The following is a 19,956-nucleotide window of genomic DNA, read 5'->3' as shown; positions in this document are numbered from 1 at the left end:
ATAGCCACAGGCAGTAAAGGGAAAAGCACACCCTGGCAGCTGCCAACACAGTCAATCAATCTGCAAAATTCAACTTTATTGCAGCTAACTTAGCTGGGAGAACAGAGCCTTCAGACAAGGGTTCTTTCAATGCAAGGAATGTCCCCCACAGTACAGTTAAGGCCTTTCTGGTTTGTTTTGGGTTTTTCCCAGGAAAATTTTGCATCAAGTACCACAGAAAGTACTTGCATAATGAAGATATTTAAAGATAATTGAGATTCATCAAAAAACAAAACCCCTGTATGAAGTGGAACTTCAAGATTCCATTCTTCTGTTTCCTGCAGAGTTTGAGAATCTCTTTCAGTCTGCATCATTTGGCTGATGTATCTGCAAAAGAATATCTCTGAGGCCAATTATGCCTCAAACCAGAGCCCTGCTTCACACGTACTTGCAATCAGCTATTTCTTCTTGTATTTTGTAAATGTTGTCTTGAATTCTAATGAAAAAGTACACAGAGGCTTTCTGTTTGCCGTTCAGAGGGTGAAATTCTGATTAAAGGAACGATCATTAATTTCAACAGTGTCAAGATTTCACATTTGAAATTTCAAGGACAGACACAAACTAAAAGAAAGGGGATCAACAGGTGAATATGGTATTCCAATAACAACAGTGCTAATTTTACCAACAGTTAAGGGACACACTGCAAAACAGAAGGAACTAACTAACAACAGACATGTTACAATGCTAGCAAGGAAATCAGCAAACTTACTGAATGCCACTCAGAACTCAGCAATTCTTATTCTGCAACTGGCTTTTAGATCTGGTCAAAATGCAGCTGTCTGATTAAAAATTGTACTGGCTTTAAGTGAAAACTGAAGAAGCAAGATCATAGCCAGGGAGCAGTATAGAACTGGACAGCTTATTTTTGCTATACTGTCTCAGGAACACAAGGGTAGAGTAATAACATTAATATAAATAATGATGTCAACAAGCTTTAGCCAACTACAGAACTGCTTTGAAAATTATACCTGCAAGCCAGTAAGTAGCTGCTGCTACTTAAGGGAAAATAGGGCTTGGGTTTATATTGGGGAAAAAATGGATGCTCCTTCTTGTTTAGAGACAGAATAATAGATAAAAAAAATCAGCATCACAGAATTTAAAGATCTTCTAGGTGCTAATGAGGCCCAGCTGTCAACATGTATCTCCAGGTAATTCTCAGGAAAGTAATCCAAGGGCTATTTTATGATGGAAATATGGAAAGCATTGAGATGTAAGATCAGAGTAGTCATAGAACTAAATTAGTCAAAGCGTGACTGGCATTAGGTGCCTATCATCATCACTGCTGACTATTTTTATGCCCAGGAAGCACTCCCTCATAATGAGTAACAAGCAACAAACTGTATACATTCATGCTGGTACAAAGCTGCATTTTTATCTGCCCATTCACAGATATTCAGATACCTTTATTTGTCACTAGATGAAGTTCATTAGGGACCCTGAAATCTCTACATATCTTGTGCATGTTACACTTAACAACAGAAAGGGGTACAAAGGTGTCTGCTGTTCCCTCACCACTGATACAGCCAGTAACAGCTTTAGAGGGCTTTTTTTCTCAGCTATTAGGAAACAGAAGATATGCTGTCATTGGGAAGTTATCCAAATAAAGTGCATGTCTCTAAAAAGACTTGATGGCTTGTTTTTAGTAGATAGATATGAACTGGGGAGAAGTAGAGGGTGAAATCTACCAGCACTGAAACAAAGAAGAGGCAGGCAGCATGGCACTGGACAAGCCACACCATGAGCCATTAAAGTTCAATACAGTCATGTAGAAGAAACAGGAATTGAAGGCCTAGTTCTCCCAGAATCTTCCCTGGTTGACAAAGCAGCATGTCCTCACCTAATGGACACTGTTTAACTCCAAAGCTCCCAAAACCAGATGGAGCTGATGCTCCCTGCATCCAGCACCCAGAAGGGCCCTATGGCCAGTAGCTGTAAGGTCAGGCAAGCAGTTGGCAGCATGCAGCAGCTCTGTCAAACAGAGCAGATTCAGCTTCAGCCTAAATGGCTGAAGGAAGGGCTGGCAGCTGTGCTGCTGCATGACTGCATCATATGGCAGAGGCAGGTGCTGCAGCACGCCCACCCCAGATATTCCAAACAGGAATGCAGGCACAGCAAATATTGGACAGACCATAAGGTAGCTCCAAACACTCCTCTAGACATCATGTGAATCCTAAACAGTATTGTGGCACCTGTAGTGCTGAGGCTGAAGTCTTCTCAGCCCTCCAAACAAGCCTGCCCAAGTAATCTCCAAAGTCAGAACAAGAGCATGCGGGGTGAGCAGAGTAGATGGGAACTAGGTTCTTCAAGCATGTTACTTTTAATGTACAATTCAGTGATTCATTTTCTTTTTAATTTTTAAATGCTTTGGCATGTCAGGTTTGCTCTTACAGGCTAACACAGTAATGAATCTCCAAAAATTCTGAAGGCAATCCTACACAAGCCTATTTCTGGTTTGACCATCAGTTATGCTCTGAGTGCACAGTAATTACGCCTCTCATTCACCATGTCCGAAGCAAATGTTCTTTTAAGAAAACTGAATCAAGTGATTGCTGCAGCTTGCAGCTTCATGCTGTTCCACAGTCATTAATAGTATTTACAAATGGTAGAATTTGAGGGCAGAAGGACAAGGTGCACTGCTTTTTCATTTATCATTGAGGCCACGCTATATTGAAAGGATAGAAATAAATCCACATGACTCACTTCCTTCTGCAACCATGAAATTATTTTAACAGTTGGAATCAATTTGCCTTGAACATGTACCTGGACTCAACAGGGTGAACAAAGATCTGCATTAGGTTTCTACTCCTGCTGATTTTTTTCCTCCAACTATTTATAGCAAGAACGTCAGAACAAACTGTTTGGCACCCACCCATCACAGGCGGTGCAAGACCATTAGTCTCTATGACAACCTGATCAGAATAAACTTGTGAAGAAGTCAATTTCACAATAAAAAATAAATCCTTCAAAACTATAGCACCTGCAAAAATTTGGCAGGAAAAGAAGAGTAAGAAAAGCTCCTTCTGGTAGGGAATGAGTCAAAAAACCCTCCAACTCCAAACCACTGAAAAATCTTCCTGTTTAACAGGTTTGCACTTTCAAGGTTTCTTAAAACCAAGCTCTGATCTACTTTTGAAATCTGCCAGGAATTTATAGAAATGTCTTCCTAGAACTGGTTTTATACAAGGACTAAACTGCACTTGAAGTGACTGGACAGTGCTTGATCCTGCTCATGCTTCTTGAATATGAGATGAAAACAACAGAAGGAGAGAAGGGCTTATTTCAGCTTTTCCTGCTGCCACACACTCCTTTGAACTATCGAAGCACAAAGTACTCCAGAGCTCAACACCAACACAGCCTTCTCATATGCACTGCCTGGTGAAACATCATAGGAGAGTGGTTGACACTGAGAATCCAAGAAGAGAATACAACAGTGGATTATACACTTTTACCTTTATAAAAGAGTACCACTATCTTCTGAAAGGCTTTCATGAAGTGGATGTTGTCATAACAGTACTCCTGCACCTTCTGGAGTAGGATCAACTCTGACTGGCCTTGAGTGCTGAACACAGCAAGTAGGGGGGCATATTGCTGAAAGGAAAAGAGGGTAAAAATCAAAATGCATGTCAGTATACTTAAAAATAATAAACTTTTTTAGAATAAACATCATGAATTTCATCCCTGAAAACGTTTCACTGAAACCTTAGATTTACTTGCACACTGCATTTTCTAAAACACATACAATGCATATACACAAATATCCATGATTTTTTGTACCATGTCCTGCATGCTGCAAACTGAAATTCAGTACCACTTAGTTATTGAATTCTGTAAAATCAATTTATAAAGCCCACAATCTGGCATTACTTCTGTCATACATTTCACAATGCAGCATTCTGTTCATTCAGGAGTGATGCTTTACAGATGTTCATAACGTAAGACATCCCAGGATAAAATAGAAAGACATGAAAAAAAATCTCTGGTTTCACAGGGCTTTTAGAAGTCCCATGAAACTGAAATAAAGTAAATTATTTCAAGTTAACTGTAATCAACTGTCCTTATTTTTTCTCATTACCACAATCAAGAATATCGTGACACTCTTTGGTAAGTAGCAACATTTTCCAAGCACAGTATTAACTGCTAATGTTACTCTGACAAGACAGTAGCGGTACATTTCATTGTCTTTTCCTGGAGTTAATTAATATAATGAAAAATAAAGCAAAAACTTACTTGTTATGCAATTTTCCACTCTTATTTCAGATCTTAAAGCTAAAAATTACACTGAAGGACCATATCTTTTCTTAAAAGCTAGTGTTTATATCCATATCTCTCCAGTTTCCTGTCATCTTAGCCTCTAGCTAAGACTGCAATCTTAAATTTAAGGTAATATTATGAGCATTTTTCAGAGATGAAGTTAAATTACCTTTGATCTTCAGAGACCCTAGCCAAATATACATTGCATGTTACTATTTCATCTGCTCTTGCACTAATCAGCTCAGCCTTTCTTCCAAGCCTTCAGTAACCCCAGTTTGGCATCTCCAGCTGGATTTGCAATGGCCTGATATCACAGAGTTCTGGTCTGAGTGACCAGGGCTGCTGCTGGTCTTAGTCAGGTGACAAACCACCCATCACCCACAGCACTGATGAGCATGTTCAAAAGTACACTTCAGCACCTCTCTGCAAGGGGCTAAATCCTGAGGGTTTTATCCAATGTGGTCCATGGAAATAATTAGTAAAACACACAAAAATCAACTGAAATTTGACAGGTTGTTCCAAAATGTGTTTAGCAGTAATTATCAGCTATTTAAGAGAGCACAAAATCACAATAGCAAGGAGCAGCTCAGCAGGCTGATGGTATTTAGTACTTTTGGAAGAAACTCCCTTAAAATGGCTAGATACAGCTAACGCCAGAGGCCAAGTTTTTCCACTCCTGGCAGGTATAACCACATCTTTAGAAACAATGTCAGTGCTTTGGTAAGAGCACTGAAAAAGTTGTGCAGGCTGTGAGTAGCTCTTTTTCCCTTTTTAGCCCTTGCAGCATCTAGCTGGTATCCAGGCAAATTGCAGGGAGGCAGGGCAACATACAGTGCAGTTTATATAACACCCTCAGCAGAGCTCACCCCCATTCACATGTTTGTGAAGCGCTGCTGTCTATAAACATTGATAACTTCTAATAAAAATCCTGTGTTTTCAGTTCAGAAGTAAATTGTCTTCATTTTGCCACATCTGACTTTATCCCCTTCACATTCCTCCCTCACTTCTCAACTGGTACAGGCTCATAGGAGTTTCACAAATGTCCAGCTGACTTAGGAACCTTCTTTTCATTGCTAGCTGAGCAAGTAGCATTATTTTCCATTTGCATCATGTTAGGGAGCAGGGGGTCAGCACCCACACTGCTCTTAAGCTCACCAGAGCCTTGCCTCCAGTGAGAATAGTCTGGAAGATTCTCCTCACCCGTGGAGAATATCTCTTCTCTGCACTGGAGACGGCCTAGGCACTAAGCCCCAGTGTCACAGAGAGGTTACTGGGACAATGAGGAGCTTATTCTGTGAGATGCAGGGTTGAACAGCTTGCCCTGTCTCCTCCTGAGGTCAGCTCCTGCTGGTCCTGCCATATGGATGGCACACATGACTTTTACTGCCTGAGTGTGCTGGTTCAGGGCTGCCCGCCCCAACCCTGCCAATAAGTAGTGACCCACCCAGCAAGGATTTTTGAGACCTGTAAACTAGGCCAATACTCTGTGTTCTGACACATCTTTTCAGGGGTGCCTAGTGTACAACTTACTGGAAGAATCTGTTAAGTTAGAGACTGGTACCCAGTTGTCAAAGCTCTGGCAACGTGCTTTGTGAAAGTCACCTGTCAGCTAGAGCTATACAAGAATAAATCCCACCATTTGACATGTCACACATCAAGTATGTATTTATACACATCCCAATTAGTGCACCAGGTCAAAGCAACTCCCTGACTGTTTCCTGGGACAATGACACACAAGAGGGCACAGAACTGAGCTCTACATCATTCTAACACTGTTAATCCACTTTCTGGAGTTGGCTCATACATTGAGCTACCTGAGAACCCTAAGAGAAGGATCCAAGATCTGTCTCCACCTGTCCTAAGAGGAAGGATGTGAAAAGTGTTGGTTCATTTTTGAAGACTGAACTGTAAAACTGTAAACTGTATCAAAGTCTAAACTGCTATTTCTATTGCTTCTATTAAAATCTTACCCCTGAGGGCAAATAGTAAATACCCCATACAAAATTTTCCTCACTTTTTAGAAAGTGGATGTACCTAGAAAGATGCCTATCTTATATAGGCAAGATGCCTTACCTAATTCATTGGGGATACATACTTAGCTGATGGATTGGGCGAGTGAGATGCATAGGACTAAACATCCAGTCAACAGGATTTGTACAAAACCAGCTATGTTTCTCTTTTCTCAGAGTTCAAATATTCCGGAAAGCGTTTGTTAATTTGCCCTGCAGTACTAAGCAATAAATCTCAATGGATACTTTGTTACAACTCAAAGAGAGATAATCAGATTTTATATAGAAAGAACAAGAAAAACAATGTCTCTCCTCCTTCTGGAAACTATCTTGTCTTTCTCCTGCTATTTGAGCCACTTGAGAAAACTCGAAGGCCTTCAGTCTTACCATCAAAGATTACACAATATCCCAAGCGACTGCATTTCTAGGATTACTGATTGGGAAACCAAATTCAGACAAAAGGACAGCAGCAGTAGGAGCTAAACCAACATGGGAACACCCAAGTATGGAGAGACATCCAGTATGAATAAAGATCTACTTTACCATAAAGAATAAAGCCCAGACTGCTTCTGTTCCAAGGCAAACCTTTGAAGCCCTGGCTGTGAGGGAATATTCTCCTGGTCACAGATTACCAGCTTAAAAGGTCTAAGTCTGCTGAAAAGCCTCTGCTCTCAGATCCAGTGTCTTGCACTGCACAATTACTTCAGACTTAGATGAGGAATACCAATGATGGCAGTGATTGATGCTTCTGCATTGGCTTCATGCTTCTTTTCTATCCCAAGTCCTTTAGAGTTTTTGTATCAACATGCAATGGTGCTACTGCAATACTGCAGCCTGTCATTCTATGTATTCAGCTCCCTCATCCTCAAGGACAGTAGCTGGATCAGAGAGTAACCACACTGTATGTGCACATAGTCCCTAGCCAGCTCCTGGCTTATCACTCCACAAGTCACTGTATTCAGCTACCACAGCCAACATCAGCAACAACCGATTCACAGGTTCCGGCCTGGATTCCTGCCTGGATCTATCCAGCCCTGTGCACAGCCAGCACAGGTGCTGCCTCATCATGCTCCCAAAATGTCTTTGCTTCTGGCAAAGACATTGCAAAGGCAGTTCCTGCAGGGTTACTAGTCAGGTTTACTAATCAGGTCTGAGCAGGCTGAGTCCCAGCAGCTGCTTAGCCCTGCCCCGGTGCAAGGAGCCTCTCAGGGATCTGCCACCCTGGGAAAGCACAAGGAAGAAGTGCTCAGGCTGTGACCACCTTGGCTTGCCCTGGTACTGTGGGACTCAGGACACTCAATGATCTGAACTACCTCAGTTTTGCATCCATTTGACTGAAGTCAGACTATACACAAGACTGGGTATGCTCAGCATCAGCCTTCTAAAATCTAAATCTCCTGGATTTAAGCAGGTAACTTGAGAGCCAAAGAACGTATTCTGTGAATTCACAGCTTTCTTCTCATCTTCACCCATGTATGTACCTTCAGATGTTTGAGGGCCTGCTCTGCAACCAGCTCTTCTTTCTTGTTCCATTCCACAGCATTCATGACACAGGTCCAAAGGAGACCAATCACTGCTGGCTCTGGCAGCTCATTTCTCTTCATTTCCTCTTTTACATAAAGTACTACCTGGAGAAGGACATAAGGAACATTTTCAATGAACCAAAAATGATCCTGACTTTCCAAATACTTGCAGTCATTTACAACACTATGGTGTAGAAGTATTAAGAAATAAAGTTAGAACAAGATTTTGTCCCTCCCCTCTAACCTAACAGTTAATGCAGTTAAAGAAAATACATTTTCAAGGATAAATGAGGGAAAACCACCCCCATCCCACAGACTACTACACTTGGAAATCCAGAGGATATTTGGTTGCTTTAGTCTTAAGCACAGAGTGAACTGATGAATAAATTAAAATAGTTTAAAGAAAAACAGAGGAAATCTGTTCTTCTCTACCTAATGTTGATTTAAGTCTTTGATTATGACTAAATAAACAGAAAGTTGTAAAAAACCACTTTTACCTCCTTAATTGGGCATTCCTGAGAGAGACGTTCTTGTAGTTCTTTTTGAAGTTCTTTACGAGTCCCCAGAGACTGCTGAACTCTAAGGAAATCTGAGAGTTCTTTTAGACCTGCTTCAGTAAAATACTTGGCAAAATGGTCCACATTCTGCCGGTTGGCTGGAAATAGTTCCTAAAAAGACAGGAATGCTCTCTGTTAAATAATCAACTATGACTCTTGACAGAATGGAAAGAACATTTTTTAAGAATGAACAGTGGGAATAACCTGCTACTTCACTTAAAATGCTGCTTGTATCCACACTGGAAAAGTCAACACTTCATTCATACTGCAGTGGAGGGAAAAATGATGTCCAGTTACGCAAATAACCTAACACTCACTCCATGTGAAGTGCGTGTACTTATGAATAGCCATGAGCCAAACATGTTGCTCAAAACAGTCCTAAGAAGAAACATACTTTTTCCAGATTCCAGGAGTCTTGTAGGGAAAGTACAAAGGAAGAGATGGCCATTTTATAGGCAAAGCACACTTATCACACTCTAAGGCTGAAAGCATCGTGCACTGTACCTACTTACTAGGTCTGCTGTCACCACTGCAGGACCATTTATGCTACCTAGATGGCTACTGCTGCAGAAAATTACTTTACTATTCATTTACTATACTATTTAAACACTGCTGCTTCAGAAACTTACATTCAAATCACAATTCCTTATACTTTATATACCATTTACAAAAGGAAAACTTATTTAAAGAAACAGAGTTTCTTTATGCCCATTTGGTGGTATGTTTTGTTAGCAATGGTTAGAAAAACTCCCCATTTATTTAATTCTCAAGCCCCATATATACAGTCTCTCAGAAGGCATCTGACTACAGGAAAAATAGAGACAGAATGTAAAAACATGTGATACTTAATATTCCTGAACCTGTATCAGTGCTACAGCCATAACAATATTGCTGTGTTTCAAAACATTTTAGAAACGCTAACATAGTCTGAGGGGGAGTTAACATGCTTACAGCAAACTACCATCTGCATTTCATTTCCTTCTTTTTCTCTGGGAAAGATAAAGATTATTGAAAATATATTGTACTTACTAGCAATCTCTTATCGAGGTTGGCTTTTCTTAAAGCAGAGGTAACAGAATTGGCATCTTTCTCTGCCATCCATGCTTTAAAAAGCTTTACAGCGAAAGAGGCTGCAATCCCTATTAGAGAAAAGCACAAAACATATTTCTGCAATTTTCAACATAAATTAGAGTTGACAATAAGAAGTTCAAGGTTACAAAAAAGTTACAAGACTGTGGAATGAAATACTTATGACAACAGAAACAAACATGTAGGGCTGAAAGGCCTATTTTTTTCTTCAACGCAAAATTATTTTTCTGAATTATACTAGATTGTTTGAAAATCTTTTCATTTGGTATTGCCCATCTCCATGCAGTTGTTCAAAGATTTTCTTTGCAATTATTTTTCCTACGTTCCCAATTCACAGACTGAGTACAATGCAAAAGGAACATTATGCATTAAATGAATAGGAAACAAAGGCACAAAACAATAAAGAATAATCAGGAACAAGAACTAAGAAAACACATCTTCAAAATTTTTTAGCAAATTCTGGAATAGGGTAAATAACTTTGCAACTTCAAGGTGACTGATTGTACTAAGTCTTCCTAGGAGCCATTTAGTAGCCAGTTGTACCAGGCACAAACACTATTTTAAAGTGAAAAAATTCCTTCCTCGAGGCACAGCTTAGTATTTTGTGTATTTAATCAAACAAACTCTACCTCCACTAGCTGTGGATTTCCCAGGGGAGTTAATAAACTATTAAGCTCACACCTCCTATTTCCTAGAGCTGCACCACCACCACAACTGCTCCAGATTCTCCAGTGGAAGTGCAGGGAGCTGAAGGAAGCTGAAAGGCCTCAGAAACGGAGGAGGAAGGTCATTGTTGAGAAATGTCACCTGTAGGTCAGTTATGATTCTCCACACTACACTCATACCAACATCAGGGCTATTGAAGGTAGTGATAATGGTAATGCATAATGAAAAGCACAATCCCATGCTACAGCTGGCCACTGTAGTTCTCTGTCTCACCTCCAGACAGTCCAAAACCTCTTAGAGCTACATGGAACCTACTGGTGAGAAGGAGCTTCATCACTCTTAGCCACTTTATAGACAGATAGTCATTATTTTTATTTCTAGGATACTTCGACTAAATGCGTCACCAAACAAGATCAGAAGAGACTATTTCCAGACCACTGTAAAATTCACTGACAGTCATTACACATCTTGACTCTTATGGCGGTTTTGGCAAGCTTATTTCAGGAGCTCAGTCATAAGACATGATCCTTAGAGAAGTACTGCACGGAACCAGGGATGCACAATACCATGCCAAGAGAGGCCTGCAAATACTTCTTCGGGCTTGTTTTACATATTGGGCATGATGCAGCAATCCTAAGTGCTGCAAGCAGACTAATCAAGATTCACAAAGCCTGGTCAACCAGTAGGTGACTTAGGCGTAACTTCCACCTGCAAACACACTTCAGCATATCCATGTTCTTATGTGCTCAATACCAAAATTGAATGCTCTCTGTCACCAAGCATTGTCCCAACACACATATCCTAGACACGTTTTGTAGTTTTAGCTTAAAACAAAGTAAGTTTTATGCCAGTATTAGTATTAGAGGGTGTGCTGTTTTCAGCTGGGGTAGAGTAATTTTTTTCACAGTGGCTGTATAGGGCTGTATTTTGGATTTGTGCTGAACACAGGGTTGATAATACAGATATGTTTTTGTTATTGCTGAGCAGGGCTTACAGAGAGCCAAGGCCTTTTCTTGCTTGTCCAACTGCCACTCTGGCAAGGAAGTTGGGAGGGGACGCAGCCAGGACAGGTGACCCCAGCTGACCACAGGGATATTCCAGACTGTGTGACGTCATGCTCAGTATATGAAGTGAGGAGAAGGCGCAAGAACGGGGGATGTTTTAAGTGGCAGCTTTTGTCTTCCGAAGTACCAATTACGATGGGGCCCTGCTCTCCTGGAGGTAGCTGAACACCTGGGAAGCAATGAACTAATGCATTGTTTTGCTTTGTGTGTGCAACTTCTGCTTTCCCCATTACTGTCTTTATCTCAACCCATGAATTCTCCAGCTTTTACTCTTCCCATTCTCTCCTCATCCTGCTGGTGTGGGAGTGAGCCAGAGGCTGTGTGGGGCTTGACTGCAGGCTGGGATTACACCATGACAGAGGCAGGCTGTTCTACAGCTTCACTACCCACATATTTTCAAACTTCTCATTTACAGCCCAAATTTATCACTGGCCTGTTCCTATATTCTATGCACGTGCTGCCACTCTCTTCCTTCAAATAGCTCTTCTCTTTTTGTTTGCTTTGGTTTTTTTCCCCCTTATTTGCAGATAGTAATTCCAGCCATTTATTTTATTGAGTAACCCCATTAGCTGCTTTTTGCATTTCTACTACTTTGCCAGCACAGGGAACAAGAAGGATACACTTAACCCTGACAGGATTCCATCACCACCCAGACCTTTCTCTGTCTTTACTACAAGTATGTCAGCAATCCACGAAAGAATATTCTGTTTTCCATCTATATAAAACAGTGAAAGTAATGACAACACTGAAATTAGGTAATCTAAAAAGAAAGCAGGTATTTGTGCTCAAACTTGATAGATCTCCTGTCCACACAATCTACTCTTCCCTCACTTTCAGCCATTTCTTAGCCAGTGTTACAAATCCCATGCTCATCAAAACTCCCTCAGCTCACCTAATTGTTTCTTTGTGTATTAATTTCACCTGCCTGCAGCATTTTATTTTTTTTTTTGTAAATCAAAGAAATCTTGGAGTTTATTAATGTATGTTCTACTTCTTTTGCCTTGCTATGTTCCCCATTTTTAAACTATCTTTGCATCTTCAATTATTCTTGCATAAAATATCTATCCCAGGATACTGACTGAACAATCTTTCCTTAAATCCTGTCACGGATGCATTTTTAGTATCTATAAACCTAGAACTAAAAGTATATGCAAGCTCTGACAAATTTTAGGGCTCCTAGAAACATAGAATTCATAATGCAAATAAAAATTATATTCTTAAAATGCTGATTTAAAATATAACAATTTCCATGATTTTTAAAAATTTGGGTTTTCCAATGCCTGTTGTCTTCCCATAATTAGGAAGACTTTCATTTAAACACATTGCAGACAATCAGCCTAAAAACATGGATTAGTGCTTTTGTTTGAGATTTTTCCTAGTTTAATTTTGATTCCAAAAGCCATGAATGATGACAGAGCAAAGCTGCAGCTGTGCCTTTTCTTTCTGCAGCATTTAGAAAACAAATGTAATGGTTAGCATGCTGCAAATGAGAACATGGAGTTAGAATTTTTTTTTAATGAAAATTAGAATACATTTTAGCTAATTCATAACTCTAACAAAATCAAAAAAAGGTCATGAAAACTGCTCAAAACTGCCAGCATCCTTGCAATCATGCCAGGTAGTCAGAACCGTCAAAAAAATTGTTGAGCAAGCAGTTGCAAAATCAGGACTCCATGGTAGACAGCTATAAATACGTAACAAAAATCTTTTAAAAAAAGTAATCTCAAAAAGGCATCGTACCTTAAGACTGAAAGAACTCGTTTACTCATAATATAATAAAAACAAATTTATGAGAATGTTTATCAGTCACTGGTCATTACTAGTATGAAGGCAAAATGAGGGATTGATTTTTGTCCTGTAAGATCCCACTGGCCTGCATGGGATCTCTGTCCCGCTTCTCACTCACAAGACATTAGCAACATTTCAAGAAATGCCAGCAAATCTATCTCAGGAAGATATATACTTCACACTTTTATAGTACCACAATAATACATCAATTCTACAATTTTGCACAAACAAGTATGACTTCCAAAAAACAAAAAATCCTTTGGGGTTTGTTTTTGTTTTGTGGCCTTCTTCTGTCTGATTGGCCTCTTACAAGATTTCACAAAGTATGTTGGGCACTGCTGTCTGTATATGCTTCTGCTTTAAAATTCTGATTTCTGTTGTACAGCCACAAGTTTCCAACTTTCATTTTATTGCAACATATATCATACATACCAATAAAATAGATCTCCTTTAAAAAAGCTAAGATAAGAAAAAAAAATGGAAAATTACCTTCTTTGACTATATTGTCAGTGAAGAGGCTTGTTAAAATTGTAGCAGGAAGAGTCCCATTGGCTAACAGGATGCCAGAAAGCATTGCCAGTTTTGTCTGCTCTGTCTCAGTAAAGGCTTTAAGAAACAACAGGAGCTGTTGGCCAGACAAGGGAAAAAAAAGTATTTATTTGAGGCATAGGTAGACAATAGGCAGAAATTAACATTAACAGTTTTATTTCTTATTTCTTGAGAAGTCTTAATGCAAATTATAGCAATCACATCAAAATCTATCTAGAAGCATGACAGTATCATTTCACTGATCCCTTGTAATTTCACTTTCTCTAAGAACACAAGACAGTACCTGAAGGGAGTCTATAAACAAAATATAAAGAGATTATTTACAAGAGCAGCTACTGACAGGAAAAGGGGGAATGGCTTCAAACTGAAAGAAAGCTGGCTTAGATTAGATATTAGAAAGAAATCTTTACTGTGAGGTGGCAAGGCTTTGGGATAGGTTGCCCAGAGAAGTTGTGGATATCTCACCCTTGGCAGTGTTCAAGGCCAGGTTAGATGGAGCTCTGAGCAACCTGGTCTAGTAAGACTCCACGGCAGGGGGGTTGGAGTCAGATGGTCTTTAAGGTCCCTTCCAACCCAAACTATTCTATGATTCTGTGATTCTCGGGGGATATGGCCTTAGTCAGGTATAGAACACCTGTCTTCTCCAAATATACATACATACATATACATATGTGTGAAGGTAAAAGTACTTGCCAGAGGCTTGAGACAGACAGAAATTACAGGATCACAGACAGGAGCCTGCCTATTCACATCTTCAGACTTCCAGCTAAGCCACACACAGTTGCAGTTTGTTTTCTAGCTTTAAAAACTACTGCTTATCAAATAATAAAAGGATTGGAAAATTTGATGGTTTTCTTTTAGGGAAGGGAAGACAGCACAATTACAACAGATTTTTTTACTGGCTAAAATAAGAAATACATTTCAAGTTCAGACATTCTTGATAAAACTGACAAAGGATAGGCAGGAACATAGGCTGATTTAAGACCTTGCCATTCCCAGTACTAATTACAAGAGAAAACACACAGCTTGAGAAAAAAATACAAATCTCATTGTCTTGAGGATCTGAACTACATATAGACCTTTTAATTCTAAAACTGGCAATTAAGTCTGTTTTTAAAATTTTAATTTCATATGTTAGAATTATTGACTTGAGAGGATATTGATGAAGTACATTATGCCCCTTTTTTCTTTATATTAGAAAAAGAAAGTCATGCAGAATCAGATTTTGTCAATGGCATTACTGCTAACAATAATGTTTTCTTAATGTGTTGTTAGTGATCAAAATATGGGTGATAGGAAAAAGACGGTGAGACAATAAAAGACAGCTTCATTCAATGCAATTCATAAGGAAGAACAAATGGCACCCTTCCAAAAGGATGTCCTGACCTTCTGCTGTCAGGACACTCTTTTTCCTTTTCTACATGAGCAACAAACACAATCAAAGCAAAAGAGTTTGTTTTGATAGAAAATTCTCACCAGTTTTCCACATTCAGGGTATTTCTCAATTACCAGATTCTACCCATACAAAGGGACAGAATATTACATATGTCCCTGTCTTTGTTTGTTACCATGGACAGTGAGCGATCTTCTCTGACATATCTAAGCAGCTTATCAACAACTGTAAAGCCTTCTGAATGCAGTGATGTTCTAAAAATCCAGGTAACTAACAAAGTTATTAAATCTCATGCAGTGTTTTATGAATAGTCCTGCTCTGCATCAGTGAACAGAACTGAAAAAATCTCATTCATATGGTAGTACTTGCATAATAACATCAGCTTTAAATTACAGCTTTCACAGGACTGAATGACTCAGCCTCAGACAAATCACTCAATTTTCTTCAGTGGGCTTCAGCCAAATGACTGCAACATACACTTTCAGCTTAAAAGAACACTTATGAAACGACCAAATCTCAAGGTGTAATTTTATTTCAGCAAACTGTGACTCAACCACAAAATGCATGAAAATTTGGGATGCAGAAGAATGGAGTTATTATTTCTGAATATATGAATGAGAAACAAATGGTGTGCTATATTTGCAAATGCAGCAACTAATTGGTGTGTATAATGGTGTAGGCAAAGGAACTCCAAGGCTACATTTAATGGAAAACAGAGTATTTTTACAGAATTTCGATATAATCCTAGTGTAAACTGGAAGCCTGTGGATTTAAAGCTTTCTTTATACAAGCTTTATCAATAATACTAAAATTAGGATCTGTACAAGAAAAAGAAATCAGAATTAGACCTCTTTAGTGGAAGTGCTGAGACTGTTAATAAAGAAGAAACAGCTTCAGATTTCTCTGTACCCCACCTAAGTCTTTTTTCTTTTGGTTCTCTATAAGCAATAGATGAGGATTTCGATTAGAAAGTGATCACACTGACCACTGACCACTTTAATATTACAGCTAGGTTCTGATATACTTCTGAGCTCTAACCTCCATCCTTTATCAGTATAGATCATGGACAATTATACCCATTCATGTCAAATTTGAGCCAGGAAAGCAAGAATGCAGCTGCAAAGCCAAAGTTATAGCTGCAGTCCAAGATGAAGACAGATTCCATGAGAGGGACACCCAAAAATTCATCAACTTTAATTTTGAGAAATCTGTATTTGTTTGAATGTTTTGGAAGGTCTGAAACCACATGTCTATGGAGTTTGCAGCCTCATCTTCTTCCCCTTCCTCTGAAACATGCTCCTTGCAACTCTCTCAGCATTAATGTGGTTTCTGGTGTTCTTGAACTGCATCCCACTGTAGTATGTTTTAAACAGTACCCTCATCTTCTACACATCCCACTACTTAAAGTACTGTTGGTGCTACTAGCCCAATTTTTGTTTTATTAATATTTTTCAAAAGCAGCTCAAACCCAGACTTGTCCTTTTCTGCTGTTTAAGAATCTATTCTGTACTTTCCAGCAATTTTAAAACATAGTTTAGGGGGAGACTAGGTGATAGGAAAACCCAAAACCTTTCATAAATCCATTTTAAAAAACATGAAACAGAACCTAAATTTCAGTTCAAAGTTGTTATTTTAGATCTTTACTGCTGATTAATTTAATCACTCTTCTTTTACCATCACAATTACAAACCTCAGTAGGGAAGTCACAAAATGTCCAAGACACTTCAGAATAGTTCCCAACCACCCACAGAACGTTCTCCAAGCTAATGCTTCCCTGCTGTCAGCCAAGCACAGACATTACTGCTTTTGCTAGGTACAAACTGCTTCCAGGCATAAAAAGGGCAGCTCTGGCTCTCAATTTTGTATTTCTATGATATCTGTAAGAACTCCCAACTATTTAAGCAGAAATTCAGAATATTCTCATATTCAGAATATAAGCACAGGACCAGACCTAATGTGATGCTCCGTGTTGTTTTTGTCATTAAAAAAGTCTTTTAAGCACAATTTCTGGGCTTAAATTTGTTGTATGCATACAACATTAAAAAACACAGAAGAGAAACAAGTGCTTCTGATCACCTCTTGTAATCCAGTAATTTTAAATGGTGAAAATTAAGAAACTCTACCCACACAGAGAGCGTGGTGTCTTTTTAAGTCTTCATTATCTGAACTGGTCTGTTGCTGACAGTTTGTCACATCTGCAGACAGCACTGAATTGTCAGCAACGGAGAAGGCAGCTAATATAGCAACAGATATCTGCTGACTGAGTCTTGCCTTTCACTTAGCTGACTTGAAGCATTTCTGCTTACCCTCCATTCAATCTCAGAATGTAATTCTCCTCTTATTTTCTAATTCCTAGCTAAATTTACAGTTTTTCCTTAGGAAAATAGGAACACAAATAGCAGATGTCACAACATCTCCCAGCACTTCAGACGTCCTCTCATGACTCAGTAATATTTACCACTGTTAAGACAAAAAATAAATTTATCTGTACTTTATCCCAATTTTGTTATTAAAAAGTTTATATAAAAATTACCTAAACATGTAAACATACTAAATATACATATAGCATCTGCATTCTTCATGGAAATACATATGTAGAGAAAGATGAACACAAGTTTGGAACTTAAAATTTTACTGAAATTATTGCAAAATGTCATGGGCCTATGTCAGTACATTGGGCCATGCTCACATGAACTTAAGCTGCCTACATCCAAACACAGCAAGTGAGCAATGCATCTAAAGATGTTTTTGTCTTCTGTTGAAATTGCTTGCACAAAATAATTTAGATGTAAAACTTTAGATACATAGTTTGCTTATGCCATTAGAAAAACCAGTAACTAGCAATTTTGAGGAGAGTTAAGAAATAAAACAACTGAAAGCAGGAAGCAGACAAAAAGGAGAAAGATGGTAGAAAATAATGTTGTAATGACAAAGTTGTGATCTAGAAGACATAAAGCAAGAACTTATGCAAATACTGCTATCAAAGATAATCTCTCCTGAAAGAAAAGCTCCACTGACACCATCTGCTTCTTTAGCGTGAAACTGCTGGTATTGCCTTGGCTTTTTTGGCATGCCTTTTCCTATGAGAAGGGCTAATTTCCCCCCAAATGCTCTATCTGCCTAATGAGTGCCAGAAACATCACTTTCATTGCTGGGATCATGACCCACAAAAAAACATCAATGAGTCACTCTCTTACATATCTAACCACCGACTAACTGCAGCATTATTTGGTCTAGCAGAAACACTTTCTGGAAATACAAAGGTATCCATCTTCTGCCCCTCCATGGGCAGCTACTCCTGTACAGATTACAGCACGCAGGGATTAAAGGATTAAGTGGTTAAAACCCCTGCAGCCTCATAAATGGGAAAACAGCCACTTTGTGGGTTCACACAAGCAGGGGGAGGGAGAAGGTAAGCAAAAGGCACCTACAAGTAGTCCTCAAGGGTTTTAAGGGCATGGCAGAACACCCTCACAACCACCACCCTATTTTCTAAATCTCTAAAAACTGGATAAACTGAGGAAGAGGATACACCCTGCATTCCCAGAAGCCACACCAAGATTCACAACAGCACCATGGGTGGTGGTGGAAGGGCAGATGGAAAGATTTCCCCACAGCCTAGGACCACTGTGCAAACCTCATCTCATGATTTGTCGTACAAGATATAGTCTGACACTGAAAACTATCCAAAAAGCATGTACATAAAATTGAAGTTTCCAGTCTGCAAGATGAACAAGCCTCCTCTGATCCCACACTGGCATGGCTAGGATGTTTCCAATGGCTTTCAATGAGTAGCTTGGCCCTAGTCACACTGCACCTCAAATGACTGCTTTCTCTCAAGCTGGCATATGGATAAACTTCACATGAGAGGCACCTGTTCCTTTACTAAGAGTTAAATTATTATGTATTAACCATAGTCTCATCTTGTCACTAACGGTGCAAAGAGAATTTTTGGAAGCCTAAGAGGATGCAAAGCCAAGCAAGTTACAAAGATGAGCAGAGGCGGCTTGAATTGACATGGCATTTGATTAATATGCTGAGCACTCTCTGAAACTTGAATGCTGTGAGTCAGCGCTTCTCATGTCAGTGATTACAGTAATTAGCAGCAGGAACATTAGATTTGTGTGGGGACAGAGGTAAATTTAGGTCTTTAGAATGATGTACTGAGTAATCAGCATCAGTTGATAGGCATGCTGGCCACAAGTGTAAAAATAATTTCCTGTATTAGCAAGAATGTATAAATCAGAGCCAAATTAATTCAGGCACAAGAAGTGTTAGTATCAAGCTACAAATGCGCCCTCATTTGACCCTTACAGCAACCTTTCTAGTGTTTAAATAATATGGAAACACATTTCTCTGTTTAACAAACATGATACTTTACTCATGGGACAGGTTTTGCCACTACCAGCATGCCTGTTAAGTTACATGACAGTACAGTGTTTATTACTCATTCAGGCCGTTAGAAAAAGATATTTACATTTGTTACTAGGAACTCAGAATAGACAAAATCAATCTGTACGTTGATTTTCAAACATTTTTACCCTGGCTTTTCCTGTCTCCTGAGAATTCAGTATCACAAAACAAAACAGTATCCACAAATAGCCACTAGAGTCTAACAGGCAAATCCTGAGCACTGTGCCACTGGTGAGGACTTTCTCTTACATGTATCTGCGGCCTCAAATACAAAAATCTTGTGGTTAGGATTCATTCCACAGTCCAGGAGTGGTCTAATACTCATACATCAAGATACATTCTACATAGCAGATCTGCATTTATTTTTTTGAAAAAACAGAGTTATGTTCTATTTGCAGGACAGTAATACCACTTCTCATTAAGAGGTATATCCCAAAGTGTATCAAACTTCTGCACAAAAAAGTCTGGAATAGGAAAAGCAGTTAAGTCAGAGCAAGCAAAGGAATCATTACTTCAGAAATACTCTACATCAAATGCTTCCTGCAGTATTCCCACAGAGGTAAATTTGCAGAGTAAAGCTGCCTCTTGTAGATTCCATCCTCTTTCCAGTAAAGC

General features: G+C 39.1%; 1 protein-coding gene across 1 annotated transcript in view; it reads right to left on the bottom strand.

Moving 5' to 3' along the window:
- Positions 1 to 19,956, bottom strand: part of BZW2 (basic leucine zipper and W2 domains 2) — a 55,959-nt gene that overhangs the window by 5,074 nt on the left and 30,929 nt on the right. Inside the window, exons 6-10 of the mRNA XM_083868186.1 lie at positions 13,476 to 13,611; positions 9,409 to 9,518; positions 8,320 to 8,490; positions 7,781 to 7,927; positions 3,489 to 3,627 (exon numbers count right to left, since the gene is read on the bottom strand). Coding sequence (XP_083724312.1) covers positions 3,489 to 3,627; positions 7,781 to 7,927; positions 8,320 to 8,490; positions 9,409 to 9,518; positions 13,476 to 13,611 — 703 coding nt within the window. The remainder of the gene's footprint in view (positions 1 to 3,488; positions 3,628 to 7,780; positions 7,928 to 8,319; positions 8,491 to 9,408; positions 9,519 to 13,475; positions 13,612 to 19,956) is intronic.

Source organism: Zosterops lateralis, assembly GCF_965231275.1.
Source record: "Zosterops lateralis genome assembly, chromosome: 1".
In the NCBI taxonomy this organism is placed as follows: Eukaryota; Metazoa; Chordata; class Aves; order Passeriformes; family Zosteropidae; genus Zosterops; species Zosterops lateralis.
The sequence above is the reverse complement of the archived record's forward strand: the minus strand, read 5'-3'. Positions and strand labels throughout refer to the sequence as shown.